The sequence below is a fragment of the Heteronotia binoei genome, chromosome 2, assembly GCF_032191835.1.
Source record: "Heteronotia binoei isolate CCM8104 ecotype False Entrance Well chromosome 2, APGP_CSIRO_Hbin_v1, whole genome shotgun sequence".
Taxonomy (NCBI): Eukaryota; Metazoa; Chordata; class Lepidosauria; order Squamata; family Gekkonidae; genus Heteronotia; species Heteronotia binoei.
In genome coordinates this window covers 58,394,156-58,416,492 of record NC_083224.1, presented here as the reverse complement: position 1 = coordinate 58,416,492, position 22,337 = coordinate 58,394,156, and the positions used below count along the sequence as shown (strand labels likewise).

General features: G+C 41.9%; 1 protein-coding gene across 2 annotated transcripts; it reads left to right on the top strand.

The window, feature by feature from the left end:
• The first annotated feature begins 5,037 nt into the window (after positions 1 to 5,037).
• On the top strand, positions 5,038 to 21,967 carry TMEM183A (transmembrane protein 183A). Of its 2 annotated transcripts, none has more exons than XM_060231091.1 (8): positions 5,038 to 5,232; positions 5,484 to 5,573; positions 8,448 to 8,600; positions 9,922 to 10,081; positions 13,917 to 14,097; positions 19,409 to 19,483; positions 20,352 to 20,504; positions 21,532 to 21,967. In XM_060231091.1, exons 1-8 carry the CDS (start codon positions 5,127 to 5,129, stop codon positions 21,712 to 21,714), a joined length of 1,101 nt encoding a protein of 366 aa, XP_060087074.1. In that variant the 5' UTR covers positions 5,038 to 5,126; the 3' UTR covers positions 21,715 to 21,967. The 2 variants fall into 2 exon arrangements, with proteins under 2 accessions (XP_060087074.1, XP_060087075.1); XM_060231092.1 differs by having other exon boundaries at positions 5,056 to 5,232; positions 20,361 to 20,504.
• The last annotated feature ends 370 nt before the right edge of the window (positions 21,968 to 22,337 follow it).

Here is a 22,337-nt window from a genome sequence, read left to right as displayed (position 1 = left end):
TCATGCAAAAAGATGAGGAGGGGAGGCTAAAGCCCTGTGCCTATATCTCTAAAAAGTTCTCCCAAGAGCAGAGAAATTGGTCGGTCTGGGATAAGGAGGCTTTTGCTGTGACTTATGCTCTAAAGACCTGGAAGTCATGGCTAGAAGGCTCTAAGGTACCATTTGAGATCTGGACCAACCACAAAAATTTGGAAGCGCTCAAAGGCCGACGCAAACTCAGTGAAAAGCAGATCAGGTGGGCGGAGTTTTTCTCTAAATTTGACTTTGTGCTGAGGCACATCCCTGGGACGAAAAACTTTTTGGCGGATGCCCTTTCGCGCCTTCTTCAGCATAACAGTCAAAAAGAGGAGATAGTAGACTCTCTGATCCCTCCTTCTCAAGTAGTCGCCATGGTAACCACCCAGTCCAAAACACAGTGGAATCTACAGCCCGATAAGTGGGGGGAGAGCACCTGGCCATCGAAACTGAGAAGGAGGGAGAAGACAAACCGGGGGAAGTACAGAAGGGGGAGGATGGGTTTTGGTACAAAGGAGAAAAGCTGTACATCCCGAAGAGTCTTTGGGTACGTGAAGACTCTACATTTAATTACTAGACAGTTTTGGTGGCCTTCCATGAAAAAGGACGTGTCTGAATTCGTAGCTTCCTGCCCAATTTGCTTAATGGCAAAAAGAAGGGGGGGAAAGCCCCCGGGCTATTAAAACCTTTAGAGACAGCTACACGTCCTTGGTCTGTAGTGTCAATGGATTTCATAGTCGAACTACCAGTATCGCAGGGCAAAACCATAATTCTGGTAGTAGTGGACACTTTTTCCAAACAAGCCCATTTTATTCCTTGTGCACAGCTGCCCACAGCTAAGAAACTAGCCTACCTGTTTTTCCATCACATTGTGAAACTACACTCGTTCCCTGATAAGATCATTAGTAACAGGCGGCCACAGTTCGTTGCCAACTTCTGGCGGGAGTTTTGTAAATTATCGGGCATGGAACAAGGGTTGAGTTCGGCCCACCACCCCCAAACAGACGGACAGACGGAACACGTGAACGCACTGTTAGAACAATATTTTCGGTGCTATGTGAATCACCAACAGTCTAACTGGGTGGACCTCCTGCCATTTGCGGAATATGGTTATAATAACAGTGTGCACAGTTCAACCAAGGCTTCCCTGTTTCAGATTGTAAATGGATATGCGGGGAAGCCTGTTCCGTTGCTGCCGGGGGGAGAGCGAACCCGTGACCCCACTTCGTTCGAGCAATGGTGGGGAAAATTAGGGGACAACTGGAAGGGGATTCAAGCAAATTTGGAAGCCGCTAAGGAGGCGTACAAAAAGCAGTATGATAAATCTCATGTACCCGTTTGGGATTTTAAAGTGGGAGATTCGGTATTTGTGACAACAAAGAATCTCCCACTAAATCAACCCTCCAAGAAGCTGGTGTATAGATTCCTGGGTCCTTTTAAGATCAAAAGGGTGATTAACAAAGTGACCGTAGAATTGGAGTTGCCCAAAATGTTTAGTAAAATACACCCTGTCTTTCATTGCAGTCTTTTGCGATGAGACCCGGGTGGTTCTTCTTGGCACCAGCTCCACAACCTATCCAGATTGGGAATCAAGAGTCATCATGAAGTGCAAGATATATTAGATTCAAAGATGAAACGTGGGATTTTGTATTATTTGATTAAGTGGAAATATTTCCCAGCCAGTGAAAATGAATGGGTAGCAGAAAAAGATGTATTAGCCCCTGATTTGGTAAACAAGTTTCACAGAGCGTTTCCTCAGAAACCCCAAGGTTAGTTTCGGGGGGGGCAGTATGTCAAGCATGGTGAAATTCCATCGATAATTGATTGTTTAAGGGTCCTGCCTAACCTGGTCTGGGAAGTATCATGGAGGATCCAACCTTGCTAGCTTATTATTCTTTCCCTTCCCCCGTCTTGCTTTATGGCTCATAATTAGAAGTAGTGAGAACTGAAACCAAGTAATCAGCACCTTCCCATACATTCCTGTAAGGGAGTAAGAGACATCTGGGGAAAGCAAGGACACAGTCCTGATAACGCTATGGGAATGTAGACATTTATGATAGTTTATGTGTGAATGCTACCCTGCAACCCCATCCCTTGTAATCCCTTTGAAGTAGGCCTTAAAATTATTGTATCAATGTGTGTTCAGCATTACTCTCAAGAACCTGTTACCAAAGTATTGGTCTATCAATAAACGTAGTCTTTGTATCAACTTCGACTCGTCATTGAACCCGCATGCTTGACACTGGTCAGACTACCAGAGTTATTCCAGGGTCCCAGATGCAAGTGTAGATGACTGGGGAAGGCAATGGCAAACCACCCCATAAAAAGTCTTGCCATGAAAACATTGTGAAAGCAACGTCACCCCAGAGTTAGAAACGACTGGTGCTTTCACAGGGGACCTTTCCTTTTCCCCAGATACAAGTACAGTGGAATCAAATCATCCTTGAGAAGTGGAGTAGAGTTGAGAACCCTGTGGTCTTTCGACACCCTCTCAAGTGCAATATCCCCCATTTTTTTTCTGTGTTACTACAGAGCTTTCAGTGGGCTTTTTCAAGAAAACAGTGTTTGCTATTGTGTAATCTATTCACATCTATTTTGATTTTTTTTTTTACAAAAACCTATGTAATTTTTATTGCAAGAAAGGAAAATGAGGTTTAACACAAAATTTAATCTTGAAGTAAAATATTTCTTTAAAAAAACTGCACCATCTTCTTAGTACTAGTGATTGTCAGCCTGAATTTTCAGTCTCTTGAGAATAAGGTGTAATTTTACACATTTTACTCAGATCAGCACTGAACCCAAATGAACATTTTCACTGGAGAGCCAGTTTGGTGCAGTGGTTAAGTGTGCGGACTCTTATCTGGGAGAACCGGGTTTGATTCCCCACTCCTTTGCTTGCACTTGCTGGAATGGCCTTGGGTTAGCCATAGCTCTGGCAGATGTTGTTCTTGAAAGGGCAGCTGCTGTGGGAGTCCTCTCAGCCCCACCCACCTCACAGGGTGTCTGTTGTGGGGGAGGAAGGTAAAGGAGATTGTGAGCCGCTCTGAGACTCTGAGATTCGGAGTGGAGGGCAGGATATCAATCCAATATCTTCTTCTTCTACTACTACTCTGAGAACTCCAGCACTTTTGGGTGCCCATTTTCCAACAGCCCACAAAGCTGTTCCTTTAATTACAGTGTGATACACAGACTTTAACAAGTGATCTTTACCTCTGTGTCTTGAAACTTCCACCTGCTAATTTCTACACCTTAAACAGCTCTTAAATGCACAAAATCAGACCAGGTCATTGTTTTTTCCTGGTCAGCTGGTAATCCTACCTAAATGTACAATTATATGGTAACTACTTCTAGGGCCTTTCAAAAGTCTTTCATTTCTGTATGAAATGTAGTGTTTCTTAGTAAACTAGTTTTCTAATGAATATTGTATAATTGGGTTACTGAGGGTAGAAATTCTGTGAGTAGCAGCTCAATGTCAGAAAATGGGAACATGGAACCACAAGTTCCATATATATAATTTTTTTTTGCCACGGTGTGACACAAGAGTGTTGGACTGGATGGGCCATTGGCCTGATCTAACATGGCTTCTCTTATGTTCTTATGTCTCTTATTAAGTGAAATGGCAGGATAAATCAACTAAGGCAAAATGTAAGAAACTCAGATCATTTCATTCTCCTTTAAAGTTAGGAGGTTGGGGGTTACAGCAAGGATCCCCACATTAGGGCCTACAGACTCCATGGCACCCAGATACCTTTTCTGGGTACTTGTCAAATGTTTTTAGAATGTGTATGGAGCCAAATAGGGATTTTGCTCAACAAGATTTCATAATGGCCATTGGCTGTGCAGATTTTTTAAAAGTTGATGTGGCAGCAGCTGCTACCACAGCACAAAGATCTTCACTCCATGACTGAAGGTGTATGCAAGAAAATATTTTTAAACACAATGTTCATTTTAAAAGTTATACTGAACTTCTGCTAAAACGTTGAAGAGTTACCATTAGTTATACATAACCTCACTCCTTGGCATTTTGTGGTTAGCCTCCCCTCTTCTGGCAGCTATTTTGTGGTTGACTCATGACCCTGTCAGAATTCCAAAGATGCCAACAGCCTCAAGAGGGTTTGGAACCACTAGTGTATGGGTTTGGAACCACTAGTGTATGGTTTTCACCAGGATAAAAAGGGCTTTGATAGCAAATCAGCTTGGAAGGCCTGAAGGGAAGATAATTTAGGCTGAATTGTCCTCAATCAGATTGCCTGGAAGGCAAAAAATACTGCACTTGACAAAAATGATCGAGCATGACCCATCTGAGTAGGTTACAGTGGACTCTGATACTCCCAACTGAGGTGTGGGGAACCTTGTAACTTGCTTACTTAGACCAAAACAAATTGAGCTGACTCCGTCTGCTGCAAGCAACAAGTTCTCTAGCAAACAGAAGGAGGAATACTAAAACACAGCCCAACTGTAGCACAACGTCCTATAACATGCTGAATAATACCATTACATTCGAATTCAATACTGAACGCTATAAGCAGTTACTGCATAGTGGAAGAAAATCACAACTTCCGAATAATACCTTTTAACTGAGGATTTAGAAAGGGAAGTGCAATTAAAAAGGATTTTGAAATGTAGGTGCAGCGGCTATACTAAGGGCATTTTTCTGTAAGTATATCGTATTGAATAACATTAGATTAACTTCCGAGTAGACCTGCTTAGCCACCGCATCCTCTCAAAAAAGTGACTTGGTAAGGATCTGCTGAATCGAAATTTTAACTCAAGACTTTCCGTCCAAGCCCGTCTACGGTTCCATCCTAGTTCTTTGGCAAACGAAGCCGGAAAATGTCGTTTGTTGGTGAATTCAAAAAGGAATCCTGGGTGTACAATAATACAGCAGACGCGCTCCGGTACCCAATGTTAATATTAGTTGCGACCGCGTTCTCTGAAACACTCCTTCCACTCTTCCCAATAGCCATTACTGTCGCATGATGATGGCGTCAGAAGCGAGAAATCTGGTGTTGTCGCGAGAGTTGGTGCCGTGGCCACTCAGGTGCCGGTAAGAACGGTATGGCTGAGGAGCAGCGCAGGGCCGACCAACAAGCTCAGCCATTGTGGAAGAAATGGCGCCTCGGGACCGTCCGGTAGTGGCACCCCCGTTCGCCATGCGAAAGCGCGGAGCCCGAAAGCGCCTCAAGTTTCGGGCTGACGACGTCTGTTCTGAGCGCGGTGAGTGGTGGTCCTCTTGAGTCTGTTCTGGTTGGCGGTCTTGCCCAGAGTTGTAGCCAGCAGGGGGTGGCCCCTGTAGAATCTGCAGCACCCCACTCAGTCTTCCCTAGGCTTTAGGGAAGACTGGGTTGGGGTGCAGTAGATTCTATAGGGGGCATCGCACCTGTGCCCCCCCCTCGCCGCCGGCTACGGCCCTGTCGCTGTCCCTCCGCTCGGGCTGCTGACTAGAGGCTCTTGTGCTCTCTCCTTAGTGACTGTGGCCGACTATGCCAACTCGGATCCTGCCGTGGTGAAATCAGGACGCATGAAGAAGGCTGTGGCCAACGCAGTGCAACAGGAGGGTGAGTTCGGCTGTGAAGGGCCCACGAAAATATGTTCTGACCCAAAGAATCATGCCAGTGCCATGATAGTCCCAGAGGAGGGGAAGCTGCAGCCTGCTCCTGCAAGCGCTTTCCTGCACTTCAGAGGCTTAACACACTTGAAGTGCTGTCCTGTGTGCACTTAGTTCAAACCCACTTGAATCAATTGGTTTATGTTGGAGTTCCTCCATATAGGTTTACACTGACATTTTGGTTTACTTACTTGAACCAGAACAAACAAGGATGTTGGAGTTCCTCCGTATAGGTTTACCCTGACATTTTGGTTTACTTAGTTGAACCAGAACAAACAAGGATGGTTGAGCCGATTATATGCTATGAGGACATGAAACTTTAGTGATGGTTACCAGCCTCCATGTGGGGCCTGGAGATCTCCCAGAATTACAATTTATCTTCACTCTGCAGAGATTAATTCCACTGGAGAAAAATGGTTACTTTGGACATTATATCCTGCTGAGGTCCCTCTCTAAACCCTGCCCAGGCTTCACCCCCAAAATCTTCAAGGTCGCAAAACGACTGGTGCTTTACCTTTTAACCTGTTCTGAGCACTTCAGCACAAGGAACGGCAGGATAGAAATTGAAAGTAATTTTACAAAATAAACAAAGTATAACTAAAAAAGAACTTGTAAAACTAACATAACTATGAATTTACACAGTATCATCTCTACACGAGTTAATACCAGGCCATTAGAGTTGTAATGGTAGCATTTCTGTTTTTCAGATGAAAGTGATCTGAAATGTATAGAAACACTGAAACAAAAAACAGATTTAAACAGGAAGTGTATACATTTCTGAAACGGTGTTTCTGAAATTGCTGTGAACATAGTCTTACTATAGGTGAAGCATGTGTATGGACTGTGATGAGACTTTTACCCATGATGCTTCTGTTTTTGACCATAGGGATCAATTAGTTGTTGTTTTTCTGCCTATATTTATGGTGGTTGGTCCCCTTTCCGTAAATTTTCTTTGGCATCAGGAATTGCCATAGCCAAGAATATAGAAGAGGATTATCTGAATAATAGATTATGTTTGTGCCCTAGCTTGCCATATTTGTGGTCAGGAAGTTATTTCCCTCTACGTCAGAATAGCAGCAGTCCTTGAAAGTTCACTTCCCTAGAAGTTCAGAACATGGAAATAGTTCAGGATGCTAAATGTAAACAAGCCAAGCAAGTACACTTATCTCATGTACCTGCTTGCTTCTTGCAGTATATTGCAGTATATTGCAATTTGGACTGGATAGTTCACAAGTGACTAGCTTGCAATATAGGAGTGGCACTTGTGGCACTTTGACTTGTCAGAAAGGTCTACTGCTGCTGGCATAAATGAGTTCAGTGAAGGTTACTGGATGACTCATCTTGCTTCAGGTATCATCCTGTGACTGAGCTCATTGACTTGGTGCTCCTTTTCAGTGCCTATAAAATGAAGAATACCTTAATGTAGTTTTGACTGACAAGAGAAATAACATAAAAGGAGTTGCTGAGGTCAGGTTTTAGATCTGACACTACAGAAGGTAGAGGATTTTGAAAGCTTACTTGACATTAGAAGAAGATGATGATATTGGATTTATATCCCACCCTATATTCTGAATCTCAGAGTCTCAGAGCAGTCACAATGTCCTCTACCTTCTGCCCCCCTTCACAACAGACACCCTGTGAGGTAGGTGGGGCTGAGATAGCTTTTTACAGCAGCTGCCCTTTCAAGGACAACTCCTGTGAAAGCTGTGGCTGAACCAAGGCCATTCCAGCAGATGCAAGTAGAGGAGTGGGGAATCAAACCTGGTTTTCCAAGATAAGAGTCCCTGCACTTAACCACTACCATACAGGCTGAAATATAACATCCTTTAATGTGCGTTATGTTCAGCTCTTCTATTCCTATGTAGGAATCAAATGATGGCATCATCTTGAGGAAGGGAATTAAGGTGTATTGGGATTCCCTGTTACACCCCCTTCTGTGGACAAGTGGAGGGATGGCTATTTTGGTCAGTAACTATTGTCTTATTCCTGAAGTAGTAAAGTAGAGGGGTTGTCTATTAAGAGGGAATATTGGATTATCCTGTACTTGCAGACCGAATGACTGTATTGTTTGAGCTCTGATTCAAATAATGTATTTGTCTGCAAGTGCAAGAAAGAAGGGGTGCTTCCAATGTTATTCTTCTTCCCCCCCCCCCCATGTGCCTTTTAGGTATCGAAAGGCTTGATAACACTCTTACAGGATAACAAGAAACTATTAGAATGCTGCAGCCAAATAATTGCTTGATTATTCCAAATTCGATGTGCAGAAACATAGCTCTGTTCCTGCTTTCTTTGGGTTTGCTATATTGCCATGCTGCAATAGAAGCCCTAACTGGGTCTGGACCTAGTGACACTACATTATACCTTTTGGAATCACTGGCGCACAGACCCAGCCCATCCAAATCTTAAACTTCTTCTTGCTTCCTTCTTGCCAGTAATTTTATATACGTCTGTGTGTGCGTGACATTTTATATTTGTGTGTGTGTCTGACACAGTCCATTACCTTTTTCAATTCATTGTCTCCAATGCCTGTTGCGTCCTAAGGTTTTTTACTTTGGGAGGAATTGTTCTCTTTTTTTCTTCCTGTAGCCTACTGTCTACTGATTAGCCTTCCAATGGACCTTTTCTCTTCCTCTGTCAGCAGAAATTTTGAATGAGAGCTAACCTGAAATTTTGTAGAATAGATTATATGCTGAATTTAGAACTACCCTTTTTCTGTTTTTTTTCTTTTACTTTGGCAGTAGAAGTACTAGACTGAAGCATCATGAGCATTTACCAGTTAGTATATTTTAATGTACTCTTTGTGTGTATGTGTTTATGCTTCTAGTAAAATCACTTTGTGGGTTGGAGGCCTCTTTTGTACCAACTGATGAAGTACTATCAGCAACAGAATCCTGTGGCAGTAGTGACGAAATGGATTCTAAGGGCTTCACTAGTCATAGAATATTATCTCAAAAAAAGAAAAGCAAGAGACATAAAGGTAAAAGCTATGGCTTCCTTAATTATTCCAATTTGTCAGACTGTTACCTGCATCTAAACTCTCTGATCGGACATCTGTGCGTTTATTTCTTTGAGTAATGATCTTCTTCCTAGTTTCTCTGTAGGACAGAGGGCTAAATTCTATTTAGCTAGTGAATTATATAGAATGTTGGACTTAAACCAGGAGACCTGGGTTTGAATCCCTGCTTAGTTATAAAAGTCACTGAATATTCTTGGACCTGTCCATCTCTGCTCCCTCATAGGATTCTTGTAGAGATAAAATGTTACGTATGCTTCTTGGGCTAAAACTAAATTAATAAATAACTGAAGCTGTATCCAAAGCAAAGTGGAATGCTTTTCTCTCCTTTCTTGGAAATAACCAAGAGTAATTTCTTGCACATGTTCCATGGACTTACTTGGGAGTAAAGGCTTTCTCTCTGCTTATTGGTTTACTGTGTAGCAATTTATTTAGTATATTTATGTTGTACCCTTCCAAATATCTGGTCAAGGCAGCTATGAACATATATTAACATATGAAGCTGCCTTATATTGAATCATACCCTTGGTTCATCAAAGTCAGTATTGTCTACTCAGACTGTAGGGCCTCAAGCTGAGTTTTTTCACATCTTCTTGCCTGGACCCTTTTTAGTTGGAGAAGCCGGGTATTGAACATGGGACCTTCTGCTTACCAAGCAGATGCTCTACTACTGAGCCACCGTCCCTCCCATGAACAAAAGAATAAAAGAATGAAAAATGTGAATAAAAGAAATAAAAGAATTCAAATTTAAAACAATGAATCAATAAATACACAAAATATTTTTTCTGAGTGTTTTCCTTACTGCCCTTGTATTATCTGGCATCATGCTCAAGCTTCCTAATGAAACAGTTTAGCTAAATAAAATACCTTCTACCATTGCAAATAGATTAAAACTATATTATAATCTTACTGTAACATTAAAAAAAAATACTTGTAGCCTCTTTGCAATAAAAAGACACTTTTCCCCCCTTATCTGACATCAAGTTGTTCCTAGCCCTGAAGTTTTTCAATATTAGCATGACTGGTAACTAGGGATGTAAATGTTGTTTTAAAAAGCAATTATTTAATTTGATAACTCTTTAAAAACATTAATTAGAAACATCTTCAGTTACATGGAAGAGGATCTCTCTGTAAATCCTGTCATTTCTGTCTTGGCTCTCTGTGCTCATCGTGGGCCTTATTGTTTAAACATTCACAAAAATGTGTAAACAGTACATTAAAGCTTATTTAAATGTTTAATAATCTACGTTCTTATTGATAACACTTATTTTTTCACTATATTTAGAAAATACTGATGGAGCAGTAGGCAAGGAATATCCCATTGATATTTGGTTGGTGTTGGCATCCTACATTCGTCCAGAAGATATTGTGAATTTTTCTCTTATTTGTAAAAGAGCCTGGACTGTCACTTGCACTGCTGCCTTTTGGACCAGACTGTACAGGAGGTATGACTGTTTGTCAAGCATTTATTTGCTAGATGGTGTTCAGTAGAATCCTAAGCAGAGTTGCACCCTTCTAAGCCCATTGACTTCAACAGATTTAAAAGGTTGTAGTTAGGAATGGAACTGTCAGTGATTTAGGAGTCTCCAAATTCTGAGCTATTGTTTTATCAATATACTATAACAAAGTTATCCATGCAAATGAACAAGCTTAATTGAAACAGTAGTATTAATCATGCATATTTTATGTATATTGAAAGAATTATATGTTGGCCAGTGATTCTTTTCCCACAGCAGGTGGAGGGGTTATAGCCCTACCCCATGTGCATAATATGTGATGAGGGCACTTTTTGGAAGCCTGGCTCATGCATTTCTTCTCCCACTTCTTGATCATGTGTACATTTTAATACAGAATGCCTGTACAACATGTTACATTATGAGAATTGGGGAGTGGGAACACCCCATGCATATATTCCTGGAAGAGTCTTAATTGGTCAGAAGTATGTTTATAGCAGCATTGCTCACACTAGTGCATCTGCTTTTAAAGTCCTTAATAAGGCTAACATTTATACCAAGCTGTAATTTGCTGCAAGTACTAGTGGTTGTTCTCAGACACAGGGAATTTAATGGTGTGCTAATATGTAAAAAGTCATGGTGAGTTGCTTTAACTTGGCTGACTATGAGAGAACTGCACCATGTGATAAGAAACAGATAAGCAGAGAGCAGCTGAACATCAAGTTTTTCAGTCCATTCAATAGAAGTTAGTATTCTTTCTGAGATCCATTTTTCTGTATTTGCACTAAGACTCTTTCATATAGATATTTCAACATATCACATTGTTTCTTTTCCACTGTCTCTTTAAATGTAAACTTGCACTTTGGTTAGTCAGATTTATTGGTAGGATTTTTAAAGTATGACATTCATTGCATAGATTTGTTGATGGCTCTCATATTGTGCAGTGCATTCCCCTGTAAAGCAAAAAACACCTGGAATAGAGGCAGAAAGTTTCTAGGAGTGAGGGACCTGATGCTGACAATATTGGAACCTTCCCTCCTCTTCCTGGCTAAGACCTATCTAGTTTGAATATCTTCTAGCTGAAGACCTCACTAATTATAATTAGACTTGTGGGGTTGGAGTGACTGCTCCTCCACTTGGCCACACAGTTTCACAGAATCATAGAGTTGGAAGGGACCTCCAGGGTCATCTAGTCCAACCCCTGCACAATACAGGAAACTCACAAACATCTTCCCCTAAATTCACAGGATCGTCATTGCTGTCAGATGGCCATCTAGCCTCTGTTTAAAAACCTCCAAGGAAGGAGAGCCCACCACCTCCTGAGGAAGCCTGTTCCACTGAGGAATCACTCTAACTGTCAGGAAGTTCTTCCTAATGTTGAGCCGGAAACTCTTTTGATTTAATTTCAACCCACTGGTTCTGGTCCTACCTTCTGGGGCCACAGAAAACAATTCCACACCATCCTCTATATGACAGCCCTTCAAGTACTTGAAGATGGTGATCATATCACTACAGTTTGGTGTAGCGGTTAAGTGTTCAGGGTCTTATCTGGGAGAACTGGGTTTGATTACCCACTCCTCCACTTGCAGCTGCTGGTTTGACCTTGGGTCAGCCATAGCTCTCGCAGAGATGTCCTTGAATGGGCAGCTTCTGTGAGAGCTCTCTCAGCCCCACCTACCTCACAGGATGTTTGTTGTGGGGGAGGAAGGTAAAGGAGACTCTGAGTAGAGGGCAAGATACAAATTCAGTATCGTCTTCTTTTTCTTCTAACCAGGTTTGGAAAGTTATGTAGTTTCAATCTAACAATGTTTCCCTATAGAACAAAGTTAGAATCCAGTAGCATCTTTAAGACCAACAAAGTTACATTCTGAATAAAACTTTATTGGTCTTAAAGAGACTACTGGACTCCAACTTTGTTCTGTTGCTTCAGACAAACACGGCTACCCACCCTATGTGAGGTTTTAGGAGGGCTCAAGGTGTCTTTTGGTGTTAAATTTTGTAATTCCAGTGTTAAACTAATGCTCCACTCCACAACTGTTTGAACATACTAAGTAGCATCTACCCGGCTGTGTGGAAGGGTCTCTGCCTGCTATGCTGTGTACAGATGGTTGGTGCTGTATTGGGAATCTCAAAAAGCATGTGAGTTAAATGTCATCCAAGTTGCTTCCGACTTAAGGCAGCCCTATGAATTAATGGCCTCCAAAATGTCCTATTGTCAACAGCTTTACTCAGGTCTTGCAAACTGGGGACTGTGGCTTCCTTGATTGAGTCAATTCATCTCATGTTGGGTCTTCCTCTTTTCCTGTAGCCTTCAACTTGGTCTAGCATTATTGTCTTTTTCAGTGACTCCTGTCTCTTCATAACGTGACCAAAGTACAATAGTTTTGTCATTTTAGCTTCTAGGGAGAGTTCAGGCTTTGATTTGATATAGAACACACATAGAACTCTCCTCCAACACCATGTTTCAAAGGAATCCACTTTCTTCCTGCCAGCTTTCTCCATTGTCCAACTTTCACACCCATACATAATAATCAATCTGCAATTCATAGTAAAAGAAAAAGAGTTGGTTTTTATACTTCACTTTTCTCAACCTCAAAGAGAGAACCACATGTAAGCCAACAGCCACATCACCAGAAGAGAACACAGTTCAAAGAGTCTTACAGTCACATTCCCTGATTGCTTGTGCTACATTTCACTTCAAAGCAACTGTTTTTCTGTGCTTGTCATTTTCTGTGTAAAACACATCATCATTTTCTGACAGAAAATGTCCTAATCTAGTCCACTTCAGTTCACTAACTCTCAGGAATGCAGTGTTTAAACCAGGGGTGTCAAACTCATTTGTTATGAGTTCTGATATAAATGAGACTTTGTCCGGCTGGGCCATGTGTCATAAAATCTAATGCCAGGTAGTGGAGATGTAAACTTTATAAAAGACACAGACAAACACAAAGATTTTGTATCTCTCCTGTGTGATCAAGGGAACTGGGCAAAGAAGCTCTGGCTCTTTCCCTCCCTCCCTAGAGGATGAGGAGGGGGACGGAGTCTCAGCCAATAGAAGAAAGAGACTTGGCTCAGTAGCTCTGCTCTGCGATTGAGAGAACCTGGCAAAGCAAGCTCCCCCTCCCCCCTTCCTCCCCAAGGGAGGAGCCTCAGCCAATGGAGAAAATAGAGGCCTTGGTCTGTAGCTCCTGTGCATTTAAACAAGCCTGGCAAAGCAAGCTGTGATAAAGGACGAAGCAAGAGAGAGGGAAAAGAAAGCAGACTTGCTCACAGGCCTAATAGGAGCCCTCTAGAGGTTTAATCCAGCCCCTGGGCCGCATGTTTGACACCCCTGGTTTAAACTTTCCATTTCTTGTTTTACAATTTTGAGTTTACCTTGATTCGTGTTCCCCTTATATGTGTCAAATAGCTTTGGACTTTGCTTTTGCATCCTTTCATGTCAACAACTGAACATCCTTTCAGCTTTAGTCCAGTAGTATCAGCCCTTCAAGGATTCCTCTGCCCCCATCACCATTGGTACTCTGTGTTCTCTTCTGATGATGTAGCTGTTGGCTCCTGAAGTGTATGGATGCATCTTAAGAATCTGGTGTTTCACTTGTGACCGTTCTGCCCTGAGTGATTCAGTTGACAGAGACTAAACTCCTTACACTATTTATTACTTTCAGCTTCAGGACACACAACTCTCCCCCTCACCATGTTCAAGCATGCATCCAAGAGGGAAGAAAATAGAATAAATTTAAATGTAAACTTCTGCTTAGAATCTGAGAACCAATTTAAATGGTATTTATTTGGGAAATGGTTTTGTTTTAATTATCTCTCTTTATAGGCACTACAGCAGGAATGTACCTCTCCCAATCCGTTTACAGCCAGAGTCAATAGAAAAGATGTATTGTCTTCGAGCATGTGTAATTAGATCTTTATACCATATGTATAGACCTTTTGCTTCTCGAGTAGCCAGAAATCCAGCTATCCCAGAGACTACTCCCAGCACTCTAAAAAATTCAAAAGTAAGTTACAGCATTTGGGTAGAGGAAGAGTTCTTATCAAATTCTTTAACTTATTTTAAGTAAGACAATAAAATATGTGTGAATGAATCCTCTCATTCAGCTCCTGACATAGCTTGTCTTTGCTAGGAGCATTTGTGTGCATTTCTACTTGCTGCTTAGCACTGAGTTTCTCAGGGAGGTTTCTGTAACTAGCTGATGTTTGGCCTGCCAAATAAAAGAGCTATCCTGAGCCCTGTGTATAGGGAAAAGCAGGATAAAAATCTAACTAAGAATGAATTGCAGTAGAAATTAATTAAGAGGATTCACATTCAGTTTTGAGGCATAGTCACTGATATATTTATCTCTATTTCTGGGGAGTCTAGTAACAATATATGTATCAGTATATGTATCAAAGCAGCTTTCATTCCCCTCTCAAGTTTTTCCTACTGCAGCTGGAGAAGGGGCAAACCAATTCTCAGTCCAGTGGAAAGAGTGGTATTTGGGATTTTCTCATGTTCACATCACAACGGCTTTGGTGTCCACAGAGAATGCTAACAATTTATGTATTCATTGTGTCTAATGAGTTGACTTTGGAAAGGAAATTAAATGTGAAAAGTTTGTATTGAAGTAAGGGTTGTGGTTTGGCTTAAGTCCTTTAAAGCACAGAAATTCAATATCAGCTTGATTCCACTGCATCTTGGCATTAAGGAAAAAAGTCACACTTTTGTATTTACCTCTGTGTGTCTTTGCACACTGTGACCTCAGAGAGCCTGTACAGTTGGATTTTGTTTTTACCTATTTAGAGCCTCCTCTTGGTTATGGGAGATGACCACGTACATTATGTGTGTAAGATAGGGAGACATAGATCCTTTGGTTACTGAATCCAGCGTTTCCTATTTAATTTCCTTTTCTCTTTCCTAGTATAGCTTTTGTGGGACACTGGAGCCGTTCTGATGTCAGCAGAAGTTTGCTCATAAGAGACCCACACTCTTTGGAGCAGCAGGCCATATGGTATACATCTGAAGGGCAGGTCAACTGATACGTGGACAACGTCCTCTGCCCCTTAGGAGGTAAATTACTTTCCTCCTTGTAACTAATATCCAAAGCTGCTCACTGAAACAGATTTTGCATGGAAAGGGATTAAGCAGAGAGCATGTTTCCATTATGGCAGATCTAGGGGACAGTTCACATAAATGTCCCTTACTACTGCATGCCAATTGACCATTTGGCTTGTGCATGAATCCTTTATAAAGATTCTTCTAGGTTCTCTAATTTGAGATTAAAATTAAGGCAGTCCTATTAGCTGGTGACTTGGGTAGCAGGTTTGCTGTCTGCCCCTAAGGAGGGATTGTGTGTTTTTTTTTCCACAGTGGCACAGGGCTCGGTACATGTTAGACTGCTTGTATATGTTTAATAAATCTTATGAATGACTGGAAAGGTAATAGAAATACAGCTTCCATAGGATGCTGCCACTAAAATAAGTGTAACCCAGAATAAGTTGCTCCTCATAAATCCAAAATGTGGATTTCCTGAACACACATTTGAGAAGCGTCCTGAAGTGTATTTCCTCTACCTGTTCTGTGTATAACATTGTTCACTTAAAAATCATTATTTCTCATCTAGACTATTGAACTTTATCTTGAAATATAAGCTTTGGCATGTAGTTTGTTTCCACTTAACAATCTCTTTCCTGTTCTACAAAAATATTGACCTGCAGCTTCTTAATGTGATGCTTCTATGTAAACAATTTGCAGGTCAGTTAGATGCATTAAATCACAAACTTGTAAATTTAATGGGGGGAAATGTTTTGTCAATTCCATCACCCTTTCCCCAAATTAGGGGAACCATAAATTGACAAGCTGCATTTTATTACATGTAAAAGTAACCTGCGATGAAGGCATAAGTGTATATATTATAGGCTACAATTTCAATAGCCTGGAAATAAAAGATGGTAGAGCTTTGACTTTTGAAACATACCTCATCTTAAATAACTGTCCGACCTGCTGTGATGTGATTAAATGTTCATTCTGCTCAAGGGTAATCAAAGGAAAGGAGCTGAATGCTAACGGAGGAAAGCCATGTAGAAAAGCAAGGCACTAGACTCTAAAATAAAAGTTAGAATCTGGAGTTTTTGCCGGCTTTGACTTGTGTACATTCTCACTTTGACATGTGTACAATCACTTTCTCTGCCAGTTGCCATAAAACTCTGGAGAAACTGCATAATATTCCAGCTTTTCAGTTATGATAGAATTTTGTCTGTGGAACCATGGAAGAAGAAAGACCCTTGGAATTAGGAACAGATTTGGCATGCATATAAATAAGAAGCAGTGGATACAAAATTACAGTGAGCCAACATGTATCAAATTCTTGGTATCAAATTCTTCAGGTCACCTTTCCAGAAATAATTTAACTATTTATATGCAATTGCATACTGTGGAAACTTCCTGCAGAATTTATGGGTTCAGATTAGGGGTGTGCAAAAAAACATATTTGGAATTAATCAGATTCGGAAATATATGGGGCCAAAATATTCGGAACATCGTATATTTCCGAATACCAGTATTCAGAATAGCTGTATATACAGGAGATATACGGCTATTTCCGAATATACGACCCAATTATACCCTATGGGCCATTGAAATCAATGGCAAAATAGGGTATATTGGAAGCTGCCTGGAGGGGAGGGGATTTGAGGAAGAGCCCCCAAATTTGCAGGGGACCTGCAGGGGACTCTCCCCTATAATCCCCCAAGTCCCAAAAAGATTGGGCCAGGGGTTCACATTCCAGGGGAACCCAAAGAGGGTGCCCCTATCCCACCATTATACCCTATGGGTCATTGAACTCGATGGCAAAATAGGGTATAATCAGAGGCTACTGGGGGGCAGGGGGTTTGAGGGAGAGCCAGCAAAACTGCATGGAACCCTCAGACTCCAAAAATATCTCTATAAAAACATGAAAGGGACCCACCCCACACCAACCAAAGGTAATTAAAAAAACCCAAAACGTGACAAAAGAATCTTAACTTTTAACACACACACCCAAAAACCAGAACCAGGAAAAGGGACAACAGGACAGGATGCAAAACCAACAGCAACAGATTTTATTTATTTATTTGATTTATACCCTGCCCTCCCTGCCCAAGCAGGCTTAGGGCAGTTTACAGCATAAAATCCCAGAAACAATAAAATTAATATTAAAAATACACATTTGGTAATAAAATAATGATTAAAACAGTTAAAACAATTAAAACAGAAAAGCAGACTATTAAATTGGTGCTATTCTGGTGGCGACAGCCTTCTTCCACTTCTCTTAAATACTGGTGTTAAGTCAATTGAATGCCAGCCAGAAGAGGACAGTCTTGCAGGCCCTGCGGAACTGCACCAGGTTCCGCAAGGCCCTCACTTCATCTGGTAGTTGGTTCCACCAACAGGGGACTATGATTGAGAAGGCCCTGTCTCTAGTTGATTTCAATTGGGCCTCCTTCAGCCCAGGAATTATTAACAGATTTTGTGATCCCGATCTAAGTACTCTCTAGGGAACACGTGGGAAGAGACGGTCCCTAAGGTAGGCAGGTCCTAGGCCATATAGGGCTTTAAAGGTAATAACCAGCACCTTGTAACAAACCTGGTATACTATTGGCAGCCAGTGCAGTTCCCGAAGTCCTGGGTGAATGTGCTCCCACCTGGAAAGCCCCAATAACAGCCGGGTAGCCGCGTTCTGCACTAGCTGCAACTTCCAGGTTCGGCACAAGGGCAGCCCCATGTAGAGGGAATTACAGTAGTCCAGCCTCCAGGTGACTATTGCATGGATCACTGTTGCCAGGTTGCCATGCTCCAGGAAGGGGACCAACTACCTTGCCCGCCTAAGATGGAAAAACACGGATTTAGCAGTGACTGCTATTTGGGCCTCCATTGTCAAGGTCGGCTCCAAGCTCTTGACCTTGTGCAACAGCAGCACAACATAGCAGCAACAAATCAAACACAGAATCCTTTTAAAACAGTAAAAAACTTGACTTTTAACAATACAGGAACTTAACCAACCCCTCCCCCCAAAAAAACCTTCTCCCTAACCCCAAGAAATCCAAGCCACCCAAATCAGGAAAAGTAAAAGTACACTGCACTTTTAAAAGTCCACTCACTGAAGTTAGATATAGGCAAATTGACAACCACCCCCACCCCCAGCAGAACCCCCTAACCCTAACCCCAAATAAACTACCTACCCACCCAAATCTGGATAAGGGACTCTGAGTTTTGAAAAGTCCTTTTACTTTTATCCTAACTAAAATAAAAACAACTCCTCCAAGAATGTCTTACCTTAGATGTCTTCTCCAGGTAGGTCAGGCAAGGCTGCGAGAGAGCAGCAGCAGCTGAGGACAAGGGCCAGCACAGCACAATCTCTCTCACACACCAACACCAACACAGCAGCAATGTAATGGAGTCCAGTCAGACAGACTCCTTAAAAAGGTTCTCTGGCCCTACATAGAGCAGTTTCAAAAAATACCACTGCTCTGGAATTTGCCAGAGAACAGTGTTTACTTGGATACCCAAGTAAAGAAAAGAACAACAATGTTGGTGATGGCTGGGGGATTAGCCCAGCCATCAGCTACTCAACAGCCCTGGAAAGCATGCATTTGCATTGCATTTTGCAAATGCATGCTTTGGATTGGCTGCTGGGGCTCCTCTCCCCCTCCCCCTCCCTCCCTGATCCCAGGGAGGCTATGGGAGAGGCGGGAAAAGGCTTCCAAAGGCGGGAAAAGAGGCAAGCAGCTTCCCTGAGGCTGCAGAAGCTCCTTTCTCGCCTTTTACATTGAGTTCTCTATACTTCCGAATATTGATTCAGAAGTATATGGGGAGCTGTATACGGCTCCCATATAATGGCTTCTAATTGGATTCGGAAGTATACGACGCCATATACTTCCGAATCAGGGGGTATTTGGCAGTCTATTAGGTTCAGCCGAACCGAATGCACACCCCTAGTTCAGATCTTGTAATCTATGCCTGGAATCATCAATAGCACTGAGGATGTGAAGTGTAGTTTGTATCTCCATTTTTACATTTAGTCAGTTTCTTTACTGCCTGTGTTTCAGTGTGAGTTACATCAGTTAGTTGGGTTACATATTTAATTTTGCTGGCTGAAGTTTGGTACAGGCGTTACCCAGAACAGCTATTAACAAGCAGTGCGCTGTCCTCTACTTCCTTTTTAAAGGATGGGAGATTTTGCTTCATAGATTTTGCCATGTTTACTAATCTTAGTTTGTTTAGAAGAGCTACTTCTAATCTTTTTTTTCCCCTAAAAATGTCTACAAATTAAACACTTCTTTCTTCTGCATCAGTGTCTTCTTTTCTGGTCTAAAAGGGTTGACAAACAGTCTTCACTGTGGGAATTCAGCTTCAAATTCCAAAGACAGGTATGAAAATAAAACCATTACTACAATCTGAATGCTAATAGTTTGAAATCTGTAATAGTATTTAGTACTTAAACTGTTGAGTGTGCAAGAGATGATAGTGCAGTACAATTAATAAGATTCTAATTGGCTGTGAAATGTCATCTAAAGAAATGTGGAATATCACAGTATCTAGGAACCTTCTAGAAGCATTTTCCCCCTCCTCATGGTAAAATCTTAATTGAAAAATCCATGATTGATTTGAGTCTCAGCTGTTCTGACAAATCTTAGGCCATTCCTGAAATCAATTTGTTCACCTGAAAGCATACCATGGTAAAAGCTGGCACTCCAAATTCAGACTCTGAAATTGAAAGCTTCAAAATAAAATGAAAAGCCCTTCTTGACAAGAAGGAAACAGTGAACTCAAGCAAGTAAGGAAGCTCAAAGCAGTTTTGATTCCCCCTCACTGGCAGTCTTTAAGCAGCAGCTGGACAACACTTATCAGGGATGCTCTAGGCTGGGGTGGCCAAACTGCAGCTCGGGAGCCTTTCACACATATTGTGTGGCTCTTGAAGTTCCCATCACCCTGGCTTGGAGAAAGCATTTGTCTCTTTAAATTACTTCGCCAAGCCAGTTGGTAGCTTGGAGAATAAATCTAAAGTTGCGTTCTTTCTACTTCACCCTTCCCCCATCTATTTGGTTTCCTTCCTTCATTAAGGAAGTTTGGCCATGCCAGCTCAAGGCTGATCCTGCATTAAGTATGGGGTTGGACTAGATGGCCTGTATGGCCCCTTCCAACTCTATGATTCTTCTCATGAATTTGTGTTTGTGCCAGTGAAAGTTTATAGATATGGAGTCAATTTCTGATAAACAGAATGAACTTTTTTTTTAGTCTCCCAAGTTCAAGAATAACCATTCAAAACTTCAACCACCTGTCCGGTATGAAGATGTCCATACAAATCCTGACCAAGACTGCTGCCTGCTGCAGATAACTACCTTCGACTTTATATATATACCCATAGTCATGGGCATGACAGTTACTTTGGTAAGTGCTTGTCACTACTCCTGAAAAACATCCAGGACAGTCTTTGTGCTACATGGTTAGAGCAAAAGACATTTCTGTAGTACATGGTGAGACAGTGTCATGATCTCTGTTCCATGGATATGACGGAGTCATTACATCTGCTTCTGAACTTAAAATGTATTTGTATAGCAACATTGAAATAGGCCTTTTCCTTCCCAGTCCAGTTTTTTGTATGTGGTGTGTGGTGTAGTGGTTACAGCGTTGGGCTGGAATCCAGGTGTCCCAGGTTCAGATCCCCACTTTGCCACAGAAGCTTGCTTGGGTGACTTTGGACCCATTGACGGCCTGAGGGCGCATGGCGACCCGGGCAGACTCCCTGCCTGCCCCCCTCCCTCTGCAGCACTGCAAGGCAGCTCCATGCCCCTGCACCGAGGCTGGTCCTTACCAGCCTCAATGCAGCTGGCGCAGTATCTTATCCTTTGAAGAGTTCGCTCCCTCTCCTTCGCAGAACCAGAAGTGTGGGGGGAGCGAAGTCTCTTCAAAGGATTAGAAGCTGGGCCAGCCGCATTGAAGCCGGTAAGGACCAGCATCGGTGCAGGAGTGCAGCGCTGCCTAGGCATTTGCCATGGCCACCAGGGGGGGAGCCCAATTCGGTGCCCCCCACCTCCTGGTGCCCTAGGCGAGCTAGTTTGCCTAGTGGGCGAGCCAGCCCTGCTTGGACTAGCCAGATATATTCAGCCTAACTGCCGCCTTGAAATCCTGTTAGGGAGAAAGGGAGGGTATAAATTACATAAATAAATAACATAAATAATAAAATCCTAGAAAAGTAAGATTACATAAGAAGCTGTTGGCAGCATTGAGGAGTTTGTGTCCTTTTAACCATTTTCACAATTCCAAGAATATTCTCAAAGATTAAGTTTACTCTGAAAATATTTACAAGTTAAATGATGTTGTAGAAAGCTTGGTTGCAATAAAATGCCTTACTTTAATGGAACTGAGCATGCTACAGAAATAATGCTTACGATTTCTTGTTTTGTCTCCATTGCAGTTCACAATAAATGTAAGTACTGATATGAGGCATCACAGAGTAAAAATGGTATTCCATGATTCTCCAGTGTGGAATGGCAAGAAGCCTCGATTTGACCATGGAGTGCAGGTTATCATGGACCCTGTGCACAGTGTGCGCCTTTTTGACTGGTGGCACCCACAGTTCCCATCTTCACACAACTGAAGATTCCCAAGTAGTTTGCTTGATATGAACTGAAATCTTTAGGAAGCCTAATTTTCATTTTAGTTGTAGATTATATTCTATATACAACGTCCAGAAATGACTGAACTTGATTAGCCAGCCTCTGTATACATTGTTTGATCACCAGTGGGGAGTAATATTCTCTGGTAATGGGGTTGTGCTAAACATTTATGTAAGGCATATTTTCTGATCTGGAAAAAAGACACAATTTAGATTAAAATTTTTCTGGTGCTAATTCAACTTGTCCTGTGTTTTTCCTTTAAAAGAAGACAGTGGCTGATTCCGCATTTGGTGTTTGCCCTCCTTTCGCTCCGGGGTTGTTCCATGTGGGCCAGATTGCCCGATTCCGCATTAGAGGATTTCCCCCAGATTCAATTCCCAATCTGTTCCATGTTTTCTGATTTCGCATTACCTCCCTCATACGTTCCCTTTTTTTTTTAACATGCATGCGTGTTTGCGTTACAACATAACGTCTTTGTTTGCATTACAATGTAATGCCAGAGGCATAATACTGGCAAAGTCACGTGTTTTCCTTTCGCCCTGCCATTGGCAGGTTAAGCCCCATGAAATCTGAGTCTGCGAGCCACCGTTTTTATCCACACACG